Source organism: Rousettus aegyptiacus, unplaced genomic scaffold (genome assembly GCF_014176215.1).
Source record: "Rousettus aegyptiacus isolate mRouAeg1 unplaced genomic scaffold, mRouAeg1.p scaffold_m13_p_3, whole genome shotgun sequence".
Taxonomy (NCBI): domain Eukaryota; kingdom Metazoa; phylum Chordata; class Mammalia; order Chiroptera; family Pteropodidae; genus Rousettus; species Rousettus aegyptiacus.
The window spans coordinates 115,728,684-115,752,819 of NW_023416306.1; the positions used below are offsets into that span (position 1 = coordinate 115,728,684).

The 24,136-nt window shown below is 45.9% G+C and overlaps 1 protein-coding gene across 1 annotated transcript in view; it reads right to left on the minus strand.

The window, feature by feature from the left end:
* Positions 1-1,393: 1,393 nt before the first annotated feature.
* EHD4 (EH domain containing 4) overlaps positions 1,394-24,136 on the minus strand; it is a 68,303-nt gene continuing 45,560 nt past the window's right edge. Inside the window, exons 4-6 of the mRNA XM_016144895.2 lie at positions 19,378-19,790; positions 10,605-10,769; positions 1,394-5,300 (exon numbers count right to left, since the gene is read on the minus strand). Of these exons, the coding sequence (XP_016000381.1) occupies positions 4,764-5,300; positions 10,605-10,769; positions 19,378-19,790 (1,115 nt within the window). The 3' untranslated portion in view covers positions 1,394-4,763. The remainder of the gene's footprint in view (positions 5,301-10,604; positions 10,770-19,377; positions 19,791-24,136) is intronic.

Sequence of the window (24,136 nt, forward strand, 5' to 3'; positions counted from 1 at the left end):
GCTGGGGAACTGCTCTTCCTCCTTAGCTCATCTGCAGCTGAAGCCACTGCATCGGCTGTGAGCACTGGCTCTTTTTGCAGTGACTGCAGCCCCCACTGAAATGAAAATCTCTGTTGGTCAGTACATGCTTTTGGATTATTTAAGTTGCAAGTAACTGAAATCTCAAGTCAAATAGATTTAAACATTATAAAGCGGATGTATTGGCCTGCATAATTGAAAGGTCTGACAGGAGGGAGACTTTAGGTGAGACTTGATCCAGCAGCTTGAATGATGCCACCATAGGCCCAAAGTCCCTCTGCCTTTCTCAGTGCCTCCTTCATCTTCACGCTCCACAGGGTGATTGCTATCAGCCTAACATCGCTCCCCTGCCCCCCGCTGCTCTGGGCACCCTCTCAATGCCATTTATATTACTGTACCAACAGGCTCACTTCTAGACATTGCGTGGTTCAGAGGAGAGAACATGTCTCCCAAGAGATGAAACAGAAATATGAGGGGCCTGGCTCTCACAGGCTTCAGCCGAACCACACGGCTGTTCCTGAACCAATTTCTGTGATCAGGGGGATGATATACTCTAACTGGCTTAAACCAATTAGGACCCGCCCTCGGGTGGGGGGGTCAATCTCACCCAAACTTTGTAATTCAGATTAGGGTGGACAAGTGGGGAGTGCTCTGCAAAGGAAATTCCTGGTCTGGATAATCAGAAGGGTAGATGGGTGCCAGTGGGAAAAACCCAGATGTTGGCTATGGGTGGTCTACACCTGTGAGGTGTGTCAAGAGGCAGGACGAGTGCCAGCCAGCCAACCAGAGCTCCACCCTAGCTCTACTGCACCTTCAAGTGCATGAAGAGAGAACACTGTGCCCAGTGATGCCCGGTTCTAGCCTCTGAAGGGCCCTTCTCCATGGCCCTCTTGTCTTGGCTTCCAGTCACTCTTGAAGCTTCAGCCTCCGTCAGGGCCTGCTCCCGGACCTGGCCTCTGCCTCAGCGGATGGAGCCATTTTTCTTCTAATGGAGCTTCATTTTGGGAATGTCCCACTCAGAGAGCACACAGGAAGTCGGAGGTCACAGGGATGCTGTACAGAGGGGCACCTCACCCCCTAACTCCTCGGCCTTGTTTCAGAATAGATGTCAGGGATCCCACTTCACTCCCGAGACAGCTACATGCGGTTCCTGGACAACCAGAGCCAGTAGAGTGATTTTTTCAGAAGTTTATTCATCAGTAGACTGTGTCTTTTTTTTTTTTTGACACTTCTAAACAAACTTACAAAAAAAATAGAAGTGCTGTGTATTAACTGCATTGGCTAATTGACATATAACCTGATACACTCTTAATTAAGCTGTTTACCTGAATAAACTCAGTGGTTATGTCCTAAGATTGTTTTTTTTTGTTTTTTGTTTTGTCACATTCCATGGAAGAAATTGACAGTGCCTCTGTTAAGTGCTCTGCTTATCTTCAAGGTGATTCGTCTGGGGTATTATGGCTCTGGGCGTAATGAAGGGGTACAGTAGTGCAAAGGGGAAAGGTGCAGGTGCTGGCCGTCAGGCGTGACTCTGGTGGCTAAGCCCCACCCTGGGCAGTGGACCCCAGCACAGGACATTCTCAGTGTGGTGGAGAGGCAACTTCTTAAGGAGACGCAGGGCACCAGAAGGGACTGTGGTCCGGGACGGTAGGGCCAGGGCTGGGGCCAGGGTTCTGCTGAGGCCTCTCCTGCGGGCTGGTAAGGAGGGGGATGGGTTTTGGGATAAAGTAGGCATCATTTTGCTTCTCCTCACACACTCTCTGACCCACCTGGACACCCAGTCCCATGATATAGAATAAGAATTCATTTCCTCAAGGCCTAACATCCTGTGGGAGGAAGCACAGCCCCAAATCCAAAGACGCCATAGCTGCATAACGAACGAGTATTCCAAAGAGAAACTGGTCCAGCCCTGGAGAAGCGAAAGCCAACTGAATGAATGGCCCTCCTCATGGAAGTGACCCCGCCTTGTGTCGTCCAAGTGTGCAAGAAAAAAACTGACGTGTAAAGCTAGGCTGGAGCATGACGCCAAAGCAGGTTAGATGTCTACAGGTGGCCAGGAGCTGGGGAGTTTCGGCAGGTGCTAGAGGGATTTAGGAGGGCCTCATTAGGAGGCTTAAAACTGGTAAGTCAACTTTGGGAGGAGTAGTCTGAAGTTTTCATTTTCTTCCCCTAAACTCAACATTGCAGAAGGTTGTGTTGTGCGATATCATGTTGTATGTAAAAATTAGATTCAAGATTCTTAGATTTTCTTCTGTGGAATCATGGAGAACATGGGGATAGTTTTTCAGTGCTAGAGTTTACTGACTTCCACCCTCCTACCCGTCTGTAAACACTCTGGGGAGGGGGTACTTTTAAAATCAGGGTGGTGTGGGAAGGGCAATATGGTCAAGACGAACAGATCTTAAGAGGACTGACTGCTCTTCTGCCATCCTGATGGGTGGGGGTGGGAATAATGGGCAATTTGGATAGAATCAAGGAACTTTGTGTGGGTCCCCGGAAGATATGGGGTCTCACTTGGCCACCATCCCTAATACTTTCCAGTGTGTGTCTTTCTAATCAACTCCAATGACTTCATGTTGTAAAAAAAATATTAAAAGAAAAATGGACATGTGATTTTTTTTTTTTTCTCAGTAGGGAAAGGATCCAGCTGTCAGACGTTATCCCACCTGAGGGCATGGGGGAGGGGAGCAGAGATCACAATGCTGGATGTTTCCTTCCACATGGAAACCAGAAATCGGTCTGTTGGTCTTCTAAAACAGTTTTCCTATATGTCTTGACATGGACAAAACATGCCCATAGTTACATACATACACGTTGACGAGTGTCAAAAATAATAACTCATGTGACATATGTGTATATATTTATCTTTATATATGTATGACAATCAAGCAGAGTTAAGAAGAAAGATATTTCTGAATGGAAAATCAGCTAACTTTGGCATCTCCAAACCTATGGGCAAATGACCTCTCTCTTTTCTCTCAATTTTGCCCTTTGGTGGATTCCACTGTGCTTATACTCTTAGGCGGTCCTCACGCATTCACAGATCTGCTCATGTTACAGTACTGGAATTATAAATATCTCTTTTCTCTGTCTAATTAATTTAAAAGTGCTCATTAAGATTAAAAACCATATTCCGCATTTACTTCTCTTAAAGCTAAATTATTTAGAAAGTTAGCTAGGGAGTATGAGGGCTGGCATCTGGATATATGCTTTTCTAAAATAAAAAGTTTCTCTTAAGTCTGCAGTTCTGACCCTGATGTCACAGGTGAAAAGAGAAAAACAAAAGTGGTTTTTGAAAAGCTCAGGTGGGACTGTTCTGATTTCATTGATTTCCGGTGCTGGAAGGGCCCCATGTCATGCAACCATCACTCTTTCCTGTCTTTTTCTATTGCATAACTAATGAGGAAAGGCACCTGCATCCTGGAGTTGGAGCCCACACAGCAGGGAGGGTGGCAGTGAGCATTAACCACCTCCACCTGACACAGGCATCTGAGTGCATAGTCCAGAGGGGCTGACATGGGGGACCTGGGAGAAAACCAGGGAGCCGATGTACAGGGACGTGCCCATACCACATGACAGGCAGTCATGATATGAACCACAAAGCCTTTCGAAGGAAAGGTTTTATATGAAAGTTTCCATCCTGTTTCTGTATAAAGGCTTTTATCCTGAAGAGAAAAAAAGTGGACTATTTTATAGTAAAAATGCCTATTTTTTAAAAATAAAAAGTGTCTAAACTGGTTGACTATTCTTTTCTACCTGGTAGCTTAGGGCAGGCTGGCCTCTCATTCCCCTTTGTGTCCACAGGCCCAGGACACTGCACGCACCAATATGTGTTTTTGCTGAATTTAAGTTCTGCCATCGACCGAGGAGCCTTGGGGACATGTAACCACACTGAATTGATGACTGGGGAGAACCACCCCTCTTCCTGACTGTAGTTTAAGTACGATAAATAGACTTAGCTATAACTTTTTGGATAGACCAGTAAGAAAAGTTACTCTTTAGACTTCAGCATGATTTAAACACTAGAAATCTTGCTACGGGATTAATAAAGGTTATGCATTCAAATTCCTAACCAAATACAACTTTGCTGGGAAGGCCAGTCAGCGGGGTGCTGGGACAGACGCTCTCTTCGGCCTGGCTGCCTGTTCTGCTCGTCTAGAGTCTGCAGAAGGGACGGGGCACACACAGATACTGTCCCTCCTTTCAAACCTTGGGCAACACCTGCCTTCTCTTTGGTAGACAGTTTGGAGAAAAAAGAAACCCTCTCTGCTCTATTTTTTTTTTCCACTCTAAATACAGCAGGAAACAAAATAAATAAGATCATCTTTGCTCCCTCCTGGTGCCCTCTGAGGGACAGACAGGTTCATAATGATGAGTGGTCCAGGGAAGCCCAGCCGATTCATGCTTCAGCAGGGCCCCTAGCTCACACCCTGTGCTCCGGGGACTCTGCCAAGCCCACCTCCACACCTGTGTCTCTCTAGGCTTCTGAGCCTTCTTTGGTCAATTTCTCTTCAACCCTACAATCTCTTTATCCATCCCCTCCCCCCAATATTTTAATAGAAACTCAGGGAATTTTAGAGGTGAAAGGACCATATCTAGTGTCCAGTGTCTACCCTCCCCATTCTACAGATGAGGAAACTGAGGCACAGAGAAGGCAGTGCCTTGCCCAGGGTCACTCAGTGAGTCAGTGGCAGCATGGGTCTCAGGCTCAGGTCCCCTGATTCCCACCCCATACTGCCTGCCCCTCAGTCAGCCTTCTGCAGGGGCTTCCTGTGAGAGGGGGGCACGAGGTGGAGGGGCAGGTCGTTGGGCAGCTCGTAGCCATCCAGCTTGATCTTGATGAGGTGTTTTGCCAGGGCAAACTCCTCCTCGTCCAGCATGCCGTCACAGTCACAGTCGGCCAGCTTCCAGATCTTGCCCAGGACGCTGTTGGGCAGCTTTGAGGTCACCATCTCCTTCTTGGCATTGACGCCCGTTATCTTGCCATTGACAGGAGACAAGGTGTAAAAGAGCTCGTCATAGACGGGCTTGTCTTTGGCCACAACCCATTCCTCCTCGTCGGCACCCTCCTTGGCACCCTCCCCATAGCCCTGGTTGAAGGGGCCCTCAGCAGTGCCATCGAAGGCACCACCCTGCACGATCTGCGTGGGCATGCTGAGCTCCTCCTGGCTGATGAGGCTCATCAGGGATGAGATCTTGCTGGTCAGCATGTTATCCACAGCCTCGATCAGCTTGGGCTTCAGCGAGTGGAATTTGGTGAAGTCATAGTTCTCAAGCTGTTCCTGTAGAAGGAAAAACCACATACTTGGTCACCTGCGTCTCTTCAGGAAGCAAACAGGGAGAGAGATGACTGAGGGAAGCGAATGCTCCCTTAGAGCAGACATTCCACCGCCCTGGGCTGTTTGGGGCTCTCTCTTTGGTGGGGTCCCCATATCTGAACTCAACAGAGACAGGAGTGGCTTTTGGAACAAGCAACAAGATGCAATGTTTTGCTGTAGCTAATATCTGCTGATGGCCCTCTGAATGACAGCCATCCTCTAGGGCATTGAGACAAACTTCCTTCTCCTTGCCTTTTTCTTTTCTTTTTTTTAGTGCTCTAGATATTTCGTATTTTATCTTTTAAGGTGATTTTATGACATATCTCAGTCTTCACAACAATGCTGGGAGTAAGGAAGGACGACCATTAATAACTGTGTTTTACACAGAGCAGATGAGTGTCCTAGTAGAGTCTAGACTAGAGCCTATGCGTCCTGCCTCTTGACTAGTCCTCCTTGTGCTGGAACACAAAGCTGTGACAGAGGGGCTTATTTAGGTGAAATAATTATTTAAGGACACTGTTTTGGGATCGGTTTTTTAAAGTGTAATTTCGAGTACAAATAAGTAAAAGCTGAAACTGGTAAGAGAGCGGAGTAGGAACAGGGAAGGTGAGAATAAATCCAGCCAACAGGGCTGAGTGTACTCGTCAGGTCAGTGCAGGTCTCTTTTCCACGTCCCAGGAGAACCGGCGATCAGCAGATGGAGCAGCAGGAGCACAGGCTCCAGAGAGACAAGGCAATTTCCGGGCCAGGACAGGAGCCTACCATAGATGCCACAGAGGCTCTGTAAATGGCTCTGAAGACATAGTTCTTCCTTCTCTTGGTTCTCCTAGGTTACTCATCCATCATCCATCCATCATCCAACCATCCATCCATCCATTCATCCAACATTTATTGGCCATTTGTTATGTGCCAGGCCCTGTTCTAGGGCCTGGGAATATAAAGAGAAAAAGCCACAGTCTGGACCCTCAGGTGGTTTATGTTGTAACTGAGGAAGGACACTATAGTTTTCTAGTTCCTGTCTGCTTTCAAAAAGGGCTTGACTTAGCTTATAGTGAAAACCTTAACGTGAAACTGGAGTCATTAGAAAGGGAAAAGCCAACCAATTAAAAAGGAGAGGAAAGGAATCATCACATCAGACAACGAAGGTGAGAAAAGCCATTGTTCCTCAGCAGCCCCAGTCAAGGTGGGGGTCACACCCCTCATTGTCTGAAGGAAGAAACCGCCTATTCATTGTAAGAAACAAACTTTCTCTGGCCCTTAATTGTGAGATTACCTGGGGCTTTTTATGAGGGGCCTCAAAGATCTAGAACAAACGACTTCAACAGCAGTTTTGTCAACTAAAAGCAGAAAATGCCTGGTATGGCAGTTTTTATATGGACTCTAGGTGAGGTATTTCTGCTGGGAAAATTCTAGAGAGCCAGGTATACAATTTTTGGGAGATAAGGCAGAGAGACTCTTGAGGAAAAAAAGTTTCACTTACCCCTCAGATATGACTTTTCAGGCAGAAATAATGTGACGGGCAGTCAGAAAAAATTAAAACTTTGTGCTATCATAAATATATTTTTATTGTAAAAATGTTGGGAAAAAACTGGTAAATAAAAATAAAAAATGGAAATTACTTATAATCTCATTACCCCAAAATAACCTGCTAATATTTTGGGGCATACATTTCTAGCCATTTTTACACACACACACAAACTCTTTAACTAAAACAAGACCACACGTGCTGCTTAACAACGTGCATTTTAAAGAAATAATGTATTATATCTTTCCATGTTATTAATTTTTATACCTTATTTTTTGTTTTTAGTGACTTTCCCAAACTATTTTTTTTGCAAAGACTGTATTCACTGAAATCTCTGTTCCTTAATTTGTGTTCAGCTAGAGTTTGGACAGAGATGTCTTTGAATGTCAGAACTAAAACAAAAACCAAACTCCAAGACCAAAGAACAAACAAAACACCCACTTCCCCATCTTTGTAGAATATAGCTCTGTTCGAGAGCAGTACTTCCATACTTGGCCAGGCTTGCACTGAACCTAGGAATCATCCTCATATATAACCTATTCTTAAAAGCTACACAATACTGAATTTATAGCTGGGCCCAGTCATCATTTACCCTGTCCCATGTAGTTGGATATTTAGGTTATTTCTAATGGAGAATTAAAATTGTGGTCTGTAGGGTATACTCTCAGGGTAGGTATTCTATGCTATTATTTGGAAATGGAGCCCTGAGCTTTAGATGGTGAAAGGGACAGAGCTGAATGCTGAACAGCCTGACATATTTCTACAGAGGCACCTTCAGCAGTACCCTTCTCAGCAGTAAACTCTGCAGCTGTCACATTTCATTGGGCTGAGATTACGCCCAGTGTTCAGTCTGCCCTCAGCTTAGAGCAGCAGGGCAGTGCAGGTTTCTTAAACACATTCTGGCTGGCGTGTCTTCCATCCTTATTGACAGACCACAGTCACCTGCATCTCACCCTAACATCAGCACCAAACAATGCTGCTAACACTTTGAGCTCCTGCTGCCAACTTCTCAATCAGCCAAGGAGACTGAGACAAGAAAGCCCAGGGGGAGGAGAGCAGGCAGCCTACACAAAAATCTGAGTGCTGCTGGGGTAAACAAGTTTGGATTCCCCTGGGTGCACAAACACCTACCCCATTTCCTCATGAATGAGCCTGAGCTCTTAGTACACACAGAGCCTCTGTGTCTAGCTAAGTGGACAAATGAAGGGCGGTGCCCACCCCAAATTTCTATCCTCTGAATCAGGGGGACGTGGATTCAGATCACAAACCTCTGGGAAGCCGGGAAAGGGAAATGGCCACATATTTGCAGGAAGCAGCAGCAGCAGCCATTCCTACCCTGAAAGGCACGTAGGAAATAAATCCTATACTCCCATCCTTGTGGTACCTCCCCGCCCCCCGCCTGATCACAAAGTATGGGGTACGAATTAAACTACCATTAAACTACCGTCATCCCTGCCCTCCACCAGGGTAGCTCCAAAACAAATCTTTTTAATGGGGTGAATATACCCTTGGGAATTTAAAGATTTACTCATTAGCAATTGTATCCATCAAAGCCACCAAACCCGGGATCCTGAACTGCTTTCTCCAAGACACAAAGGTCAGTTCCAGTCTCTGCAGGGCTATCCCTTGCCCCCATTCACTCCCAGCATTCACCAGTTTTCAAATCCTCGGGGTCTGAGCAGATGGGGACGGCTCTGCTGCCCTCTGCTGTTGAAATACTGCCAACTCATCAGCTATGGGGACCAAATTCTCCCTGAAGGAGAACAACTGAGTCAGCAATAGAAGTGGCCTTGCCAGTGTTCTCCTCATTTTCCGTATCAGTGTGGTAAATTAGATTCGCTCCTGAAAGGGTGCAAGGGAGACACAGGCAGCTTTACCAGTAGGTCACGGGCCTCTCCCAGCACTGGGCAAAAGCCTTCGAAATACACTCAGCTTACTGTTACAGCTAAGAGTCAGCTGGACTAGCTTGGCCCATGAGAGCACAGGGAGAAAAGAAATTTAAAGCTTGCATTGGTGAGCTCTCTGAGTGACCCCGAGATGTGCCAAGATCACAATAAATCCATTGCTGAGCCTTTACATTGCCAGCCCCTGTCTCAGACACAGGTGATGTGAGGTTGACCACCTGTGTTGGAGAGGATGTCAGACACTCAGCAGACTCAGGGATGACAGAGGCCCTGACCCACACCATGAACTCCCCAAAGTTTCCTGGTGACAGTAAACTTGCTTAAAGTATTGGGTGACTGTAAACATACCTTACAGGCTCTAGGCCTGCCTCGCTCCCTGGGGAGTCCCTGGGGGTCGTGTGATCAGGGCTGTCTTCCAGTTTCCAGGGGTTTGCTCTGGAAACTGCTTGTCTATGAGCCCTGTGAGAGTCAGGGCTGGGCCTGGGTCTGAGATCCTCACTATCCTAGAGCCTGCTATAATATAAATGTGAACGGAAAAGACGGGCTATGTAGCAAACCTGACAAGCTCAGTGACCGAGAGTACCCACACAGAACAGTCTGATCCCAAATTCCTAACTGGGCAGGTCATGGGGGACAGTTCCATTCTGGGCCTATAAATTCCTTAATAAAAGGTTAAGCTTTGCCTTAATTGAGCTCCGTCCATTGTTTTCATGTATCTAAGTAAGATAACATACTCTTGGAATGTCATATAACTACCTTTTCCAGACCCCTTGGACGGGGCATAACCATGCCATCTCTATTTTCTATAAATGCGAAATGTTAACTGCCCTGTACGTACCAATGTAAAACAAGTATGTACCTCTCCATTTTACTTTTTATCTAACCCTAGAGATTTCTCCCCTTTGCTTTCTCACCTCCTTAATCTACCACCAATAGATTTAATGTAGCCTTCCTTGTGTTTTCTCCTTTGATTCTAAATGTATAAAAAGAACTGCAAAACTCATTCCCCAGAGCATTTTCTCAATCCTTTAAGATTTTACTTCTGGGCTGGTCCTCAGTTTTTTTTAGCTCAAATAAACTCTTATAAAATTTTTCTATAGGTTTGGACTTTCATTGACGTGAACATGCACCAACTTATCGATGAACTCATTTGACAGATATTCATTGAGCACCTGCTTCATCCCATGTGCTGGGGATAGGGCAGTGAACAGGACATGGGTCACTGGCCTCATGGACTTACAGCCTGAAGAGGGAGAGAGCCCAGATGCAACTCAGGAGACCCTGACACCAGGCCGAAAGCTGCCCAATGCCAACTTTTAAGCAACATCCTCAGTGAGCACTTCTCGCTGTATCCAGTGAAGTCTAGCCATGTCTACAGAGCCCATGGCCTCTGACTAGGCCCCTGCGCCTGCACTAGCAATACTGCCTAAGCACATAATCCCACAGCACAGGGCAGTGCCAGGCAGGGCCAGCTTGAGGAGACTACCTGGGTGACCGCCAAGGTCACCCTCAGCTCTAAGCCTCCTAAGGTTCTGGGATTCCAAAAAACAGGTGTCACCTCAACCTTGTCAAAACAACCTTGAACACAGCCTAAGAAGGTCACTCGTGTGATTTTCTCATGTGAGCTTAATTGGCTTCTTGAAATGTATCCTGTTTTGTTTATATGTTCTGCTTTATTCACAGGAGGCTATTATCACAGACCACCATTAAGAAGATGAATTCATTGCATTCTCCTCCATCCTAAACCATGAAATCTACATGTGTACCAGCCTAGAAGCTGGGCAAGGTGGCAGTGCCTCTCCATCCCTCACTCATGACGTTGTAACAAGTGCCCAGTACCTGCATTGCCTTGACCTCCGGGAAGTCCCCTGCAGAAATCTGGTATTCTCGCTGCAGCTGAATGTAGATTTCTGGCAACCTGCTGATAAGCTCTCTCTTCTTGTTGTCCTTTCCAAATACACTCGGCATCTCCTTCTTCAGGTAGCTGATGATGTAGGCGTGTACCTGCAGAGGTATATGACAGTGAGGATGTGCTATTTAGAAGTCCGCCAGAAGGACAAACACGATGGCATCTTATATGTGTCACAATGCACAACAGGCATCTACACAGAGCCATGGTCCTCGGGACAGGAGGAGGGCAAGGATCCGGCAGGGAAGGATGGGGGATAATAACAAGCCAGGTTCCGGGTATGTAGGATGTGAGGTACATGAGGGACTCTTCGCGAGTGCTGTCTCAGGATGGCTAAAATGGAGGATGAGAGCTTGGGAGAGAGCTGGCCTAGTTGATGGGTTTGAGAACTGGACTAAAGGTGGTGACCAGAGCTGTGGGGAATGGATGAGACCATCCAGGGAGAGTGAGCAGAGAAAACCCCACCATCAAGGGCCAGGAGGAGGAGGAGTCAGAAAGAACTCGGGAGGTGGAACGTGGGAGATAAGGGGTGTGGGAGGACAAATTCAGGGAAGAGGTGACATCTGAGTGGGGACTTGAATAATAGGTAGGATGTGTAGATGAGGGGAGAAATGTTGCAGCTGTGGGGGAGGGAAGAGCATGGATGGAGATGTAGAGGTGACATGCTGTGGGCTGTATTTGGGGGCGGTGCCATGTATGAGGCTGCAATGCAGGCTTAGAAGAGGGGAACTTAGACTCTGCTTGGTGAGAGCTAGGAGCCGATGGAGGATTTAGAATGACTCTGCTATCCTAATACTGGCTAATGATGGTTCTGGGAGACGAGAGAGTCAGGAATAATGCTGTGAGCTTCTTGCTTTCCAAGTGGGCTGATGATGCCTGGCTAGGAACAAGGTGGGGGCAAGTGAGGTTGCAAAGAAGATCTGCCTTGGGACTCTATTCTAAAAAGTATCCCTGAGGAAGGGCAACTGACTTGGGGAAGTTCTATGGCCACAGTTAAGTTGTGGCTCTGAGTGGCTATCCCGTGTCTGTGTAGGGCATGAGTGGGATAAGTAGGGCCTGGGTGGGTTAATCTGGTGATGAACCAGAAGATGTAGAGAGAAAGGTCATGGGGCCAGTGCCCAGGAGCACCAGGAAATGAAACGAGCAGATGTAGATGGCTGATCTGCACGGAAATGTGTGCCTGGTGAGCAGTGAGGTGAGAATTCCACTACCTCCCCGTGGACAGTGAAGACCCTGAGATCTCTACCGGTGGCACTGAAGTCATTTCTGCACAAGACTGGGCCCAGGCTGGAGAGCAAAAGCTCTCTCCAAGAGAGCCCCCCCCCCCTCGCCCAGTACATGAGGGAGAAGCCCCAGAAATCCTGATCACCTGAGCAGGGGTGAATACTGCTTGGGCATGTCACCCTTTTCCTTAACGCTTCCACTCTTCCGCTGAGTTCCATCTTTAGCACATTAAGAAATGTTCATTACAAAAGTTCTCTTTGTGCATCTAGAATTCTACAGAGCAATTTACAAGTCAAGAAAATAACTAAAATAAGAAAGGAAGAAAGACAGAGCAGTGATTACGAAAATAAAATGACTACGTAGCTATGGAAAATCCTATTAAAGAAAACAGACTTCAACTGTAATCTTGTGGAAGAATGAAAATTAAATAAAAGGGGCAAGCAGATACATCTCATAGTTCAGCCGAGGGCCTCTGTGTAAGGATACACTCTGGGCATAGCCAAAAACATTTTGCTAAGACTTGGACACTAAAATAAGTACATAGCTCAAATGCTGGCATGCTCGGACCAGACAATGCTAACTTTTCCATCTTTATAAAGGTCATGTTTCACATAAGCATACATTGTGCTGCCTGGCTATTGCTACAAGTATAGACTGGGAGAGATGATTCTAAAGTTTTCTATTGCTAGTAAACTTGTTTATTTACTTATTTTGCAAATTAGGACATCCTATAATATTTACGTGATTCTCTGAGATAACTAGAGAAACCCAAACTTTGGGAATCATTTAGAGTGATGGGCTTTAACTGCATTCCTGAGGATATAACGAATAAGTGGTAAGACTAGTAATTTCCTTGCCTTGGATAGTAATGCCTGACCTGGTTTGGATGGGGCTGGAGGAAGGCCCTGCATAGCCTGAAGGGTTTGGTGGAGTTGCCATATTCCAATGAGGCGAACTGGCTGCTCACCAGCTACCCCTGTGTCATTTCCTGGGCTTTGGCCTTCCTGGAACGTCTGGACTGCTCCCTTCCAGGCTCAGATCTGTCCCGCTCTGTGGCCAGCCCCAACTGAAGTGAGAAGTCCCACAGATGCTCAGTTTCCCATCCACAAGGGCTTCTGACCCCCAAATCCTCCTTCCCCAAGCTCAGGCCTGGGGCAGCTGCCAGGCCCCTTAGGGATCCCTACGAACACCTCACCACCCACGAGTGTGGAACCTCGGAGCTTCCAGGTCCCTGCTCAGGGAAGGCTGACTCTCTACCTAGGATTGGCACCCTCTTTCTGAACACTGCCTGGTACTGGGGCCTGCTTTACCTAGGCTAGACTGTGGGTGATGTGCACCTGCCACAGCTCTCCACCCACTGCCTAGCACCTGCTCCCTGACCTCAGCCCTCACTGTGTTTAATGGCTAATGACTGAGGCTGCTGGATAATGGGCCACCTTTGAACACACCAGGCCTCTGGGGCCCTGATATAACTGGGGCAATTTCTGTGCCAGGCCTCAACTCCCTCCTCCTCTCCTTGCCTAGTGCCACCTGAGTCATGACCCTCAGGTGGCCTGCTCATGCTGGAGGCTGCTCTCAGCCTCAATCGCCACCTCTGGAGGTTCCGTTGGCCTGTTTTGTGGAAGGCTCCTGTTGTGCTGCCTCTGCAGGCCACCCGCCTCCTGCCCTGCCCTAGGCATCCTGAGACGATAACCTAGGTCACATCCACGCATGGACCCTGCCTCTAAGAAGTTTATTAAGTTACAAGGCATTTTATAATCCTTAGAATCATGGAGTTTTAGCTCTGGGTGGAAGGAACCCCCTATGTCTCGCCGAGTCCTGGTTCTGGGAAATTCATATGACTTACTCAAGGTCACACGATGAGTTAGGAGATGCGGAGCTGGCACTAGCATTCAACTGCCTCATCCCCATCTTTATACAATCAATTGCTTTCTGTGGATTAAAAATCTTACTGAAGCTGTTAAAAATCTGGAATTCAAAACGAACTGCATCCTATAGAACAAAAGTGTGGAAAACTTTGAGGTTTGGCTTCTGATTGTTCCTCATAGAGAAGCTTTGGAAGGTCACTTACTCCCCGCAACACCCCCCGCCCCGCCCCCGGCCATAAACGATATGTTATGACATACAACACTATAAACACCACAAAGAATGTGGGTAAAGACTGCAATCATCTGGCAGGAAGGCACCTTATAATTTTCTAAGGACTTTTGGTAAACAGCAGGCACAGCCAGGATAGCTGAAGTCCCCAGTCAACTTCAGCAAAAGCCCTTATGTCCAGACCAGGTTGATGGTCCCTGTGGAAGGAGGTGCAAACAGTTTGAGATGTTCTGCTCTTTATAATGAGAGAAAACCAATTGAGAGAAGAAAAACAGGAAGGAGAAGATGAGGGAGAAAGAGGAGAAGAGGGAGGCAGGGTGAGGCCCTGCCACCACTGCCCACTCGCTGAGCGGTTCCAGGAGAGTCGTCTGACCCTCACTCATTTGCAAATTGGAAATTGCAACTCCTACCTCACAGGGCTGCTATGAGAATCAAGAAGTCCTGGATGTGAATGCGCTTTGTCCACTAGAAAAAGGAGTGAAATACTACTTGTGATTGACTAAGATCAAAGACCAACAGCTGGAGGGGTAGCGATGCCAGAGAAGGCTCGTGGCTATTCAGTCCTTACTGAGTAATTAATACACTCTACATATTTGAATAGCAATATGATGAGTTTGGGTCCCATGTGCTTCATTTACAAGTTGAACCCTTGGGGCTTTTGAACATTCTTATCTTGCCTAGCTTGCCCTTTTCCATGTTTACAACTGGAAAAGCCCCAACTTGTCCTGTGGTGATGACTGGAGATAAACCAAATGGATCGAAATGCCAATTTTTCTCTGGGTTAATAACTCAGAAAGAGATGTCCTCCCTTTAAATGAACATAAATTTATAGTTCACATGTACACTGCCACAACCTTGTTAATTGTGTCCAGTGACAAGTGTTTATATACTCTGAAGCATGTGCTCAGAGTAACACTGGATACATCCACCCTGAGCTTGCTCATGGTCAGCAGGAATGAAAACACTCATGGAATTTGGATACTGGGAGCAGTTAGGGGAAAGTCAGGGTGAGAAAACACAGCTCTACACTGTGCAATCTCCTCAGCGAGCTTAACGCGACCTGTTGGCGACCTGTGTCTTTGTAGGCCCAGCTGGAAGCTTACACTGAACACCTAACATCAGGGGATCAGCACATTTTTAAAATGGGTTTATGATGACATAAGAAATTCAGTTCACAAACTAAAGACCCCAAAGATGAACCCATGGGTTACTAAGAGTGTGAGACTGAGAGAGGCAAAGAAAAGCAACTGATAGGTTCCCACTTGAGCAGGGGCCTGTTATTCTGTTGAAATACAAACTAGTACTGACAGCACGTGTGAGACTCCGAACAGCTTATAGGGGACTTGAGGGCCCCACCCAGTCATTTGAGGTCAACCTTCAAAGAGACAGGCTTCCCCACGCACATCCACAGAAACTCAGGGCTGCCCACTGGGCTATTTATAAACACCCCGTGGTGGGTTAAGCATTAAAGGGATCATCATCACCCACTGTAGAGTGGCTCTCACACTCTAGCCTGGTTCCATTTGGTGAATTTCAAAATCTCTAACTTCTCCACAGAAGGAACTGACAGTGCAGACGGACCGGAAAGCTGGGCTCTGCACATTACATGTGACCAAGAAGAGAACACATTTTGAAGATGAAACTAAACTCCACAGAACTATAGTGAACCCCCCAAATCACTGACCTCTCCTTTTCCTTCTCATTTTTCAGTTGTTCCTCAAATGCTGACTTATTTTTTTTTTTGTTGAGCAAAGATTTCCAAGTGGGTGTGAACCTTTTCTATGCTTAGGAAACATTTACAAAGGGTGAAGTCCGATAGTGAATGGGCCTCATTTTTTACTTTTGTTCATTTATCCCATAAAATACTCTCATTTGGGGTTTGTAAGAGCCTGATTTCTTTAATCTGGCTATTTTAATTACAGCTGAATATAATAAAATTATATTTTCTAAACTCTTTTTTTGGGCTTTCCCCAAATGAACCCTGACTGGTATCTTAGATTGTGAACAGTCTTCAAAAAATGATGTCTACTAATACCAACAAGATGTGATCTTTGAGGCTAACCAAAAAACCCACTTCAAAGGTTTTCTCTTCTTTAAAATAGAGAGTTGTGAAAAATACATGTAAATAGAAGAAACTGGGAAATCATTAAATTTCAAGAGCTATTTGATAAGAGTGTCATTTTTATGACACCTTGAGTTTGATTGCTGCAAAACTGGCAGGACATAAATGATGCACTTGTTTTATTTCTGGATGGGCCATGAATTCTGCCTAATTATGGTGTTCTATAAATAGACACACCCCAGCTCAGATCTGACACCTCCTAGGTAACATCTCAAAACATCCTTTGCAGGTTTTCAAAATGTCAGCTTGATAAAACTCTAAACTTCTGTAGGGTTTTGATGGGTGGAGAATTTTATAGAATAAACAGAATGACAGATTAATGCAGAAAGCAAAGACATACATAGTAAGGAGTAAGAGATGCTGGATTTCAGGTGAATGCTCTCTGGCCCAAGGAGTCAGACCGACTGGGGTTTGATACTGTATTTTGTAACTTACAGGCTGTGAAGCCTTGAGCAAGTTACTTCACCGTTCTGAGTGTCAGTTTCCTTGTGTGAGAGATGAATATATTGCCCAAGTCTGTGCTATTATTGACAGGATCAGACAAAATAACATGTAATGCAAACCATAGAGCTTCCGGAACACTGCAGACCCTTCGTAAGTGTTGATTTGTAAAAAAGAAAACTGGGCCAAAAGAAATAAAGATTAATATACCAGAATCCAAGAGCATTTTTAATAAATACAGCAAAGACAAAAACTTAGGTGACTTTTTGTCCATTTAAGCAACGAGTTCACAAATGGCCATAAAACTGCAGGTGGTGTGAAGTGGGTGGCCTCGAAGGCTACTGTGCTGAGTTCTGCTCCTTATCTGCCTGAGATTGCTTCCTGTCCCCCTGCACAGCATGGCACTGCCCCAGGAGCACACTGGCACTGAGAAGCTCAGACTGGAAACACTGGTACTTCAAACATGTTCCTTTATGAAAAGGAACAAGCCAGATACTATTCTCAGGAAGAAAAAAAAAAGACAAGCTTTTTCCCTAGACGTAAGCTCAGCAAGTTGACCGCCCCCTGTCCCCCAGCTCCCATCTGCACAAGAGCCTTCATTATTCCTGGTGTCAGTACAGAGCAGCATTCTGTGTCCCTCTAGACCCGGGCCATGCTGGGCCGTCCAGAAGGCCTAATGCTCGAGGATGGCAGGAAGTCTCATGATGCTTGACACTCCCAGGGAGCTCTTGGCTCTTTATTTAATTATATGACTCCATCTTAAGTTACTAGGCCTCAGCAATGACTGGTAAATTAAATATGTCTGTGGTCACTTAAAAATAGTTCCCAAAATTTTTGAGATCTGCAGAGGCTATAACATGATTTACCAGCCTTGGTCATAAAATAATGTTGGGTATTGTGTATCCTGAATGTTAAGTTCTGCTGTATCAGCTGGAGAAGAGAAGCACACATGCCAAGCGGTCACTGAATGGGCAAGAACAGACTTCCTGCCACAAATTATTAGGCTCAGGACAAGTAGGAGAGAGAAATCATTTCAGGAGAGCTATAAGCAAGTGGACTGATAAACCAGTTAGCAGAATTATCTTGCAGAACTGGAACAAAAGTAGCTATGGTTCTAGAAAGGAAGCAGCTTGTACCAGGAAGAAAGGATAAAGAGCAGTGACTCACAGGAGCAGCGGTGACTGTAGATTAGCTGAGCAACATGGGAGGATAACATGAGCACACACCAGGACGGAAGTTGGGCAGAGAGGAAAAGAGTAGATAGAGATACTGTACATGAGGCTGCGGTAGCCAGGGAGGCCTTTTTGACACAGGGGAGATTCTGCTGTATGAGCACACTGGCATGGCGACAAAGGCTGCTGAGAAGAGATAAAGTGTTGGAAGGCGGCTCACCTGCCCAGTGGTTACCCTCCATGATGTCCTCAGAGCACACTGTCCACACCCCAAAGGCACACAGCTCACTGTTTTGTAACAGGAGTTTTGGCACACACCCCGCCCCCCGCCCCCCACCAGAATAGGTTCCCCGGCCTTGTCCTGTGGGCGCTGAACAACTTTTGGATGAATAAGGCAAAGTGGTGAAGGCATGCTTGGCCCCAAAGCCAGACCAGAACACACTCACTGAACAGCAAGAGAATCTGGGAGGGGACACGGGTTCTTTGCCACCAGAAGACAAGGGGGAAGTGAGCTGACATTGTCTCCTAACCAGGGTACCAGCAGATTAGAAGAGGCAGGCCAGTGGATTGGTTTTAGCTGAAGAGACAAAGCCAAAATAGAAGGTTACACTGCGATCTGGGAGGGCTGTTGGTCCTGGCTTTGTCACTGATTAGGTGACCCTGGAAAAATCATTTGTCCTATTTTGTCCTTGTAAGATTAGGGAGTCAGGATAGTCCTCTGGTTCTCAAACTCAGCTGCTCATCAGAATCACCTGGGGAGCTTTACACACACACACACACACACACACACACACACACACACACGATTTGGAAGCTCGAGCACAGTGTCTGGAATTCACATTGGTTAACGCTGCTGGGTGTGCTACTGGGTGCTTCTGAGGATCACTGGGACTAGAAAAACTCTAGAGGCACTTCCGGCATTAGAGGACAATGATTTTATGACATATTTTTAAAAGAATAATTTTTTCCTATGCTTTTCCTTAGTGGGGTCATGTGCTTTTCTCTCTCCGGAGATATGACAGAACTGACTCTACTATTGGAGGGTGGTCAGCAGACTACCACTCACCCCTGCTGAGCACAATCTCCTGGGGCTGCAGAAAGATTCGTCTATGAAGTAGGGGGGCCAGGAGCCACTGTGTGCACACTCACGGGCCACAGCTCAGAATGGGGATAGGGTGTGACCCCAAAACCAGTTGGTTAAGTTAGGCTGACCCAACCTTCCTCCCACGGTTCCTCTGGGTCAAGGCGGCGACATCAGGTTCTATACCTTAGGCACAGGGTGACTAGTGCTGGCATTTCAGCAGCCCACCAGTTTGCTGGTGACGTTCCATTTTGTCCTAAAAGAATAGCAGCTTCCAGGTAGAAAGTGCACCAACTCATCCCTGTGCACCAGGTGTTGCACAGAGCACTTTGCAAGCCCTGTCACCCTGAATCCTCACAAGCACCCTGTGATGTGCTCTTCTTAGCTTCATTTTACAGAGCGAGGAGCCAGAATCTAAACAAGGCTTGAGGCCTTCTTCTGACCCACAACAAGTTCTGTCCCCTAAGGCTCCTGGAATGGGCACCCCACCCCCACCTTCCCTTAGAGAGGAGAGAGCAGGAAGGTCCCCTGCCTGAGGCTGCTGCCCCAGGTGTTTGCTGGCTTACCTTGGCCAGCCTTGCGCGCTTGATGAGGTCATTGAGTTTGCGCACCGCTGCCTTTTGGGGAAGGCTCTGGATGTCTCTGAAGAGGTCCTGGGCCTCGGCCTCGAAGAGCCGGCGGTTGTCAGTGTTCTGTAGGGGCTGCGCCCAGAAGGAGCCGATGTAGACGCGCAGCACCTCGGGTGTGTTGATGACCTTGCCTAGTGACCACATGAGGGCCCCATAGACGCGCATCAGCTGCTGCGTGTCCACTTGGTCGGCCTTGTTCAGCACCACACGGATCTTGTCATCCTGGCCCCGGAAGGCCTTGATGGCCTCTGAGAACTCGTCCGAGATGTCCAGTTTGTGAGCATCAAAGAGCAGGATGATCCTGTCAACCCGCTCAGCAAACCACTGCAGGACCTGGCAGAAGTCGTACCCTAGATGGAGAGAGGAGCGTGTTGGCGCAGCCGCTGCTGCGGGAGGCACGCTGACAGGGAGGGTCCTGTCTCCACCCTGGAGGCAGTGGAGGATTCAGGACCTGGGGCTCCCTGGGTTGGATGCATTCGATCAATGATGGGAGCCCTTCCATGGGAAGAAACAGAGAATAGAAAGGGGCTTGCGGGCAACGCTGACGTCCATATCTGTAATTTCATTTAGTCCTCACCAGTCTCTTATTTCGCATAGCCCTGTCCTTTTTGAGCAATGGAAAAACTGATTGGTGGCTCTGTAAAACCTCAGGCCCTGGATCAAAAGCTCTTCTGTCACAGTCTCACTTTTCTGAAAGTACCAAAGATGGAGAAGGATGAAAACCTGGAGGCCACCTGGAATCCCATGGGGTGTCCCGTCAGCACAACATAAAGGGAATCGCCTTCTCTTAACCCAAGTTTTTAAGGGTGTTAAAGGTTTTTAAGGAGGTCAAAGGTTGGCCTGGCCAAAACTGTGACCAATATTTATCATTCGGACTATTTATATCTTAAAGATGTTGTAAATATCTTTAAAAATTATGTCTTATTGCCATTCTGTGCCAATTTCTTTTTTTAAAATGGCTAGGCCCACAACAGATTCTGTTTAGTTTGCTTTGGCCATGTACCAATATGCTCTGAATCATGCAGCTAAATCAATACTCCTCTTAGCCTGTGGTCAAGACTTTCAGGCATTTCCCCAGGGAGCAGAGACCCATGAAAGGCAAACAAGAGGAGGCTAGTCCCACAAGGTTTATTTTTAATCTCAATCTGATTAGCTGTGGAATCAGAGTCTCAGTGCAGCCCAATCAAAGGCACCTTTCCTGACTCCTGATTTAGTGCTTACATCTTTTTTTTTTTTTTTTTAGATTTTGAAAACCCCCAAATGCGTAAAAGTCTAGAGAATCATATGTATGTTGATAGACTCATCAGGTAACTTTAATAAATTTTGACATTCCAGATATTTTAAATAATTTAAATCTAGTTTATTTTCATAATGAAATACCATACAGCACTGAAAATGAACTGATGATAAGATTATCACTGTCAGCATAGGTAAGTCTCCAAATAATTGGTGTGTAAAAAATCAGTTTGAAAGGGTATATCCAGTTAAACATTCATGTAAAACACTAAAAAAGAAAAAAAAAAACCCACAAAGCAATATTCAATGGCCCATGGACACATACTGAAGCACAAATACAAAATGTTACCACCTATTTTGGGATATTGGGAGTGAGGGCTCTAAGGTGGATGAGAGGGCATCTGGAGGAGAATAACCTATTAGGCAGAAATAAAAGGGGTCCCTGCATTGAAGTTTTCATGAATTTAAAGAACAGGTGTAAGGGGAGCAGTTGAACAAGCAAACTGGATTCAGATGCACTTTTAATAAAAAACCCAAAATGTTCGGCAATGCTGAAGCTCCCTGTGCACCCTTTCCGAGCCCTTTCCTCAACCTCCTCTCAGAGAAAACCACGGCCTGCATGTGCTGTTTATCGTCACTACGTGTGTTTGTGTGCTCCCAGGTCATGCGTTTCACTTCTCTATTCTGCTTCACTGCGGCACTCCCTGATTCCTTGGGACCAGGAGGCAAAGGTGGTTCTCAGAATATGGGCCAGAGTTTATTTTCATCACTGGCAGCAGCCAGATTAGAACAGAGAAAAATCAAAGACCTATTGAATGGGTCGCATAGTAGAATGTAAAGATTCAGAGTCAAGATTTCACTCCGAGTTATCCCTGTGAGGCCAGAACAAACTGCCTCCCAAGGTAACAGTAAGCGGTTCTGTCATTCAAGGCTGACTTATGGCCCAGAGAGCCTCGGATGCTGGCAGTAGATCCTCAGCAGATGAATGAAGGTGCTGTTTGTTCCCTGGGAGCTGGGAAGACACTTTGCAACCACCCACCAGAAGGATCTGCATGTGAACTTGCTTTTCCAATAGGGATGATCGACTTATCAGTTTAATCTAATCCTCTCTCATTCAGTCTCCTTTGTGTCCAAAACTGGGTAACTGAAGGCTCAGAAACATGGAAGAAAATGCTGTGTCAGATGTATGCTGGAGTGGACTCGAGCTGTGTTTTACTGCACACCCTTCCTGTGGAGGGTGGTCCTCGTGGGCCAACAAAGCTGCAGGTGTGGCAGACAGAGGATTTAGAATCAGACAATCTCCTTCCACCAGAGTGGGGTGTTGAATTTTAAGGAAATGATGCAAAACCATAGGGAGGATGAGAATTTATTCATGGTGGAGGTGGCTGAGTTGAGAGTCTAGTGGTGGCGGCTTCCTAACCTAGTTTTTGAGTCTAGTTCTCCAACCTTCCAATTAATTCTATGAATGACCTGATCTTCCAAATATCCCTTTTCTGCTCAAGTTAGTCAGAATCAGCTTCTTTGCTTTGCTTCCAAGAACCACGATTGGTAAGTAATTTTTCCCACATTTGAACATTTTTGAACTCTGGATGCCTCTTACAGTCAGTGCCAAAATAAACTTGCCACTCCCGTCACTGTCACCACTAGTGCATGTGCAAATTCAGCCACGTAGACATGTATCTCTTCCTCTGAGGGCCATCTGTGTTGAGTGGTTGGCCTTGACAGCACTACACGTGTTTAAACTTCAACTTCAACTTGGGTTCCTAATAGTTATTTTAAATGTCTTTTAAAAAGACTTCACATTGCACGCTCCAGTGCAATAAAAAGCTACTGATAACAGAGCTGCCATATATAAGTTAACCATATCCATTATTCATCTCTAGAGGAGTAGCTGCATGTATATATTTTCTTGTTTTAAAGTAATGAGAGCTCAGTAAGGTTGAAAAAGTCTAGGTACGTAGAACTGCGTCACTGAGAAGTTGTAAAAGGATTGCTTGTCACACATCACACAATGAAATCAAAGGCGAAAAAAATCACCAAGTGTCTCAGGAGAAAGCAGAGAATTATCAAAGCTGGAGAAGTTCGTTTTTTCAATCCCCACCCCACCTCCCACCCCTACACACGCACACAGTTTTCAATATTATAATTCAGTGGCATCAAGTACATTTATGCTGTTATGCAACCATCAACGTCATCCATCCTCAGAACTGTTTTCATCTTCCCAAACTGAAATTCCGTGCCCATTAAATACTAACTTTCTGTTTTGTCTATGAATCTGACTACTCTAGTTACCTCACAGAAATGGAATCATACAGCATTTGTCTTTTTGTGACTGGCTTACTTCACTTTAACATAATGTCACTGAGGTTCATCCATGTTGTAGCATGTGTCAAAATTTCCTTCCTTATTAAGGCTAAACAGGTCTGTTCATTTCTTTTATCTTCATGACATAAGATGGGCACCAAATATCAAAAATTCCTGGCTGATCTTTAAGAAATTATTTAAGATATGATATTTAGTCTGACTGAATAAAGGCAGAAGGAAAACAGTGATCGGAAGGACCTAGAGACCACTGATTCTCAAAGTGTGGTCTTGCATCAGAATCAAATAAGGGGCTTGGTAAAATTTAGACTCCCAGCTGCTCCCTAGAACCATGGAATCTAAATCCCTGGGGGTGGGCTTGGTGATCTGCATTTTATAAGCTCCCTAGACAATTTCAATGCCTGGTAAAGTCTGAGGACTACTGCCTTAGATTAAATATCAAGGCATGGACGGCAGATATGTCTTTGTTATTTTGGTCAGCAAAACAAAACACATTTAGTTTCTTTTGATTTTAAAAAGTTACAAATAGATGGTTAGATGGTGCATCACTGAGTTGGGGAAATAGAGAATTTGAATCTGCTTATTCAAAGATGGATTTTAAAATCCATGAAAGCTCCCCTATCTTTGTTTATGCTGGGCCTTGGCCCTGGCAAGCCCTTCCCCTCTGTTTTAGGACCTAGAAATCTATCCCAAACCCCTCTTCATTCCTTAAAACACCAGGGTGCATCCTGATTAAGTTACATATTACTTCTTTAAGCCCCAATTTTCTCATTTGTAAAATCGTGTTACTAAGTGATTACATGAGAAAATGCTTTTAGTGTGCTCAATATAATGTTGAGACTTAGTAAGCTTTCAATCAATATAAGCTTTTATTATTTCTGTCCCTCTCCCCTGCTGCAGGTGAACTCAACTGCTCCCTCTGCCAAGCTCCCAGAGCCTTTTGCTTGTGATCACACCACTTTATTCAGTGTGTTATCATCAGATGGATGTATGGGGTGCTCTTATTAGACTATAAATTCTTTAACCGCAAGGACAATGTCTTCTTGGTTGCACAAGACAGTGGATATCAGTGTGGTCTTTGGACTTAGACTGCTTGCGATTGAATCCTGGCACTGTCACTTACTAGTTCTGTGACCTT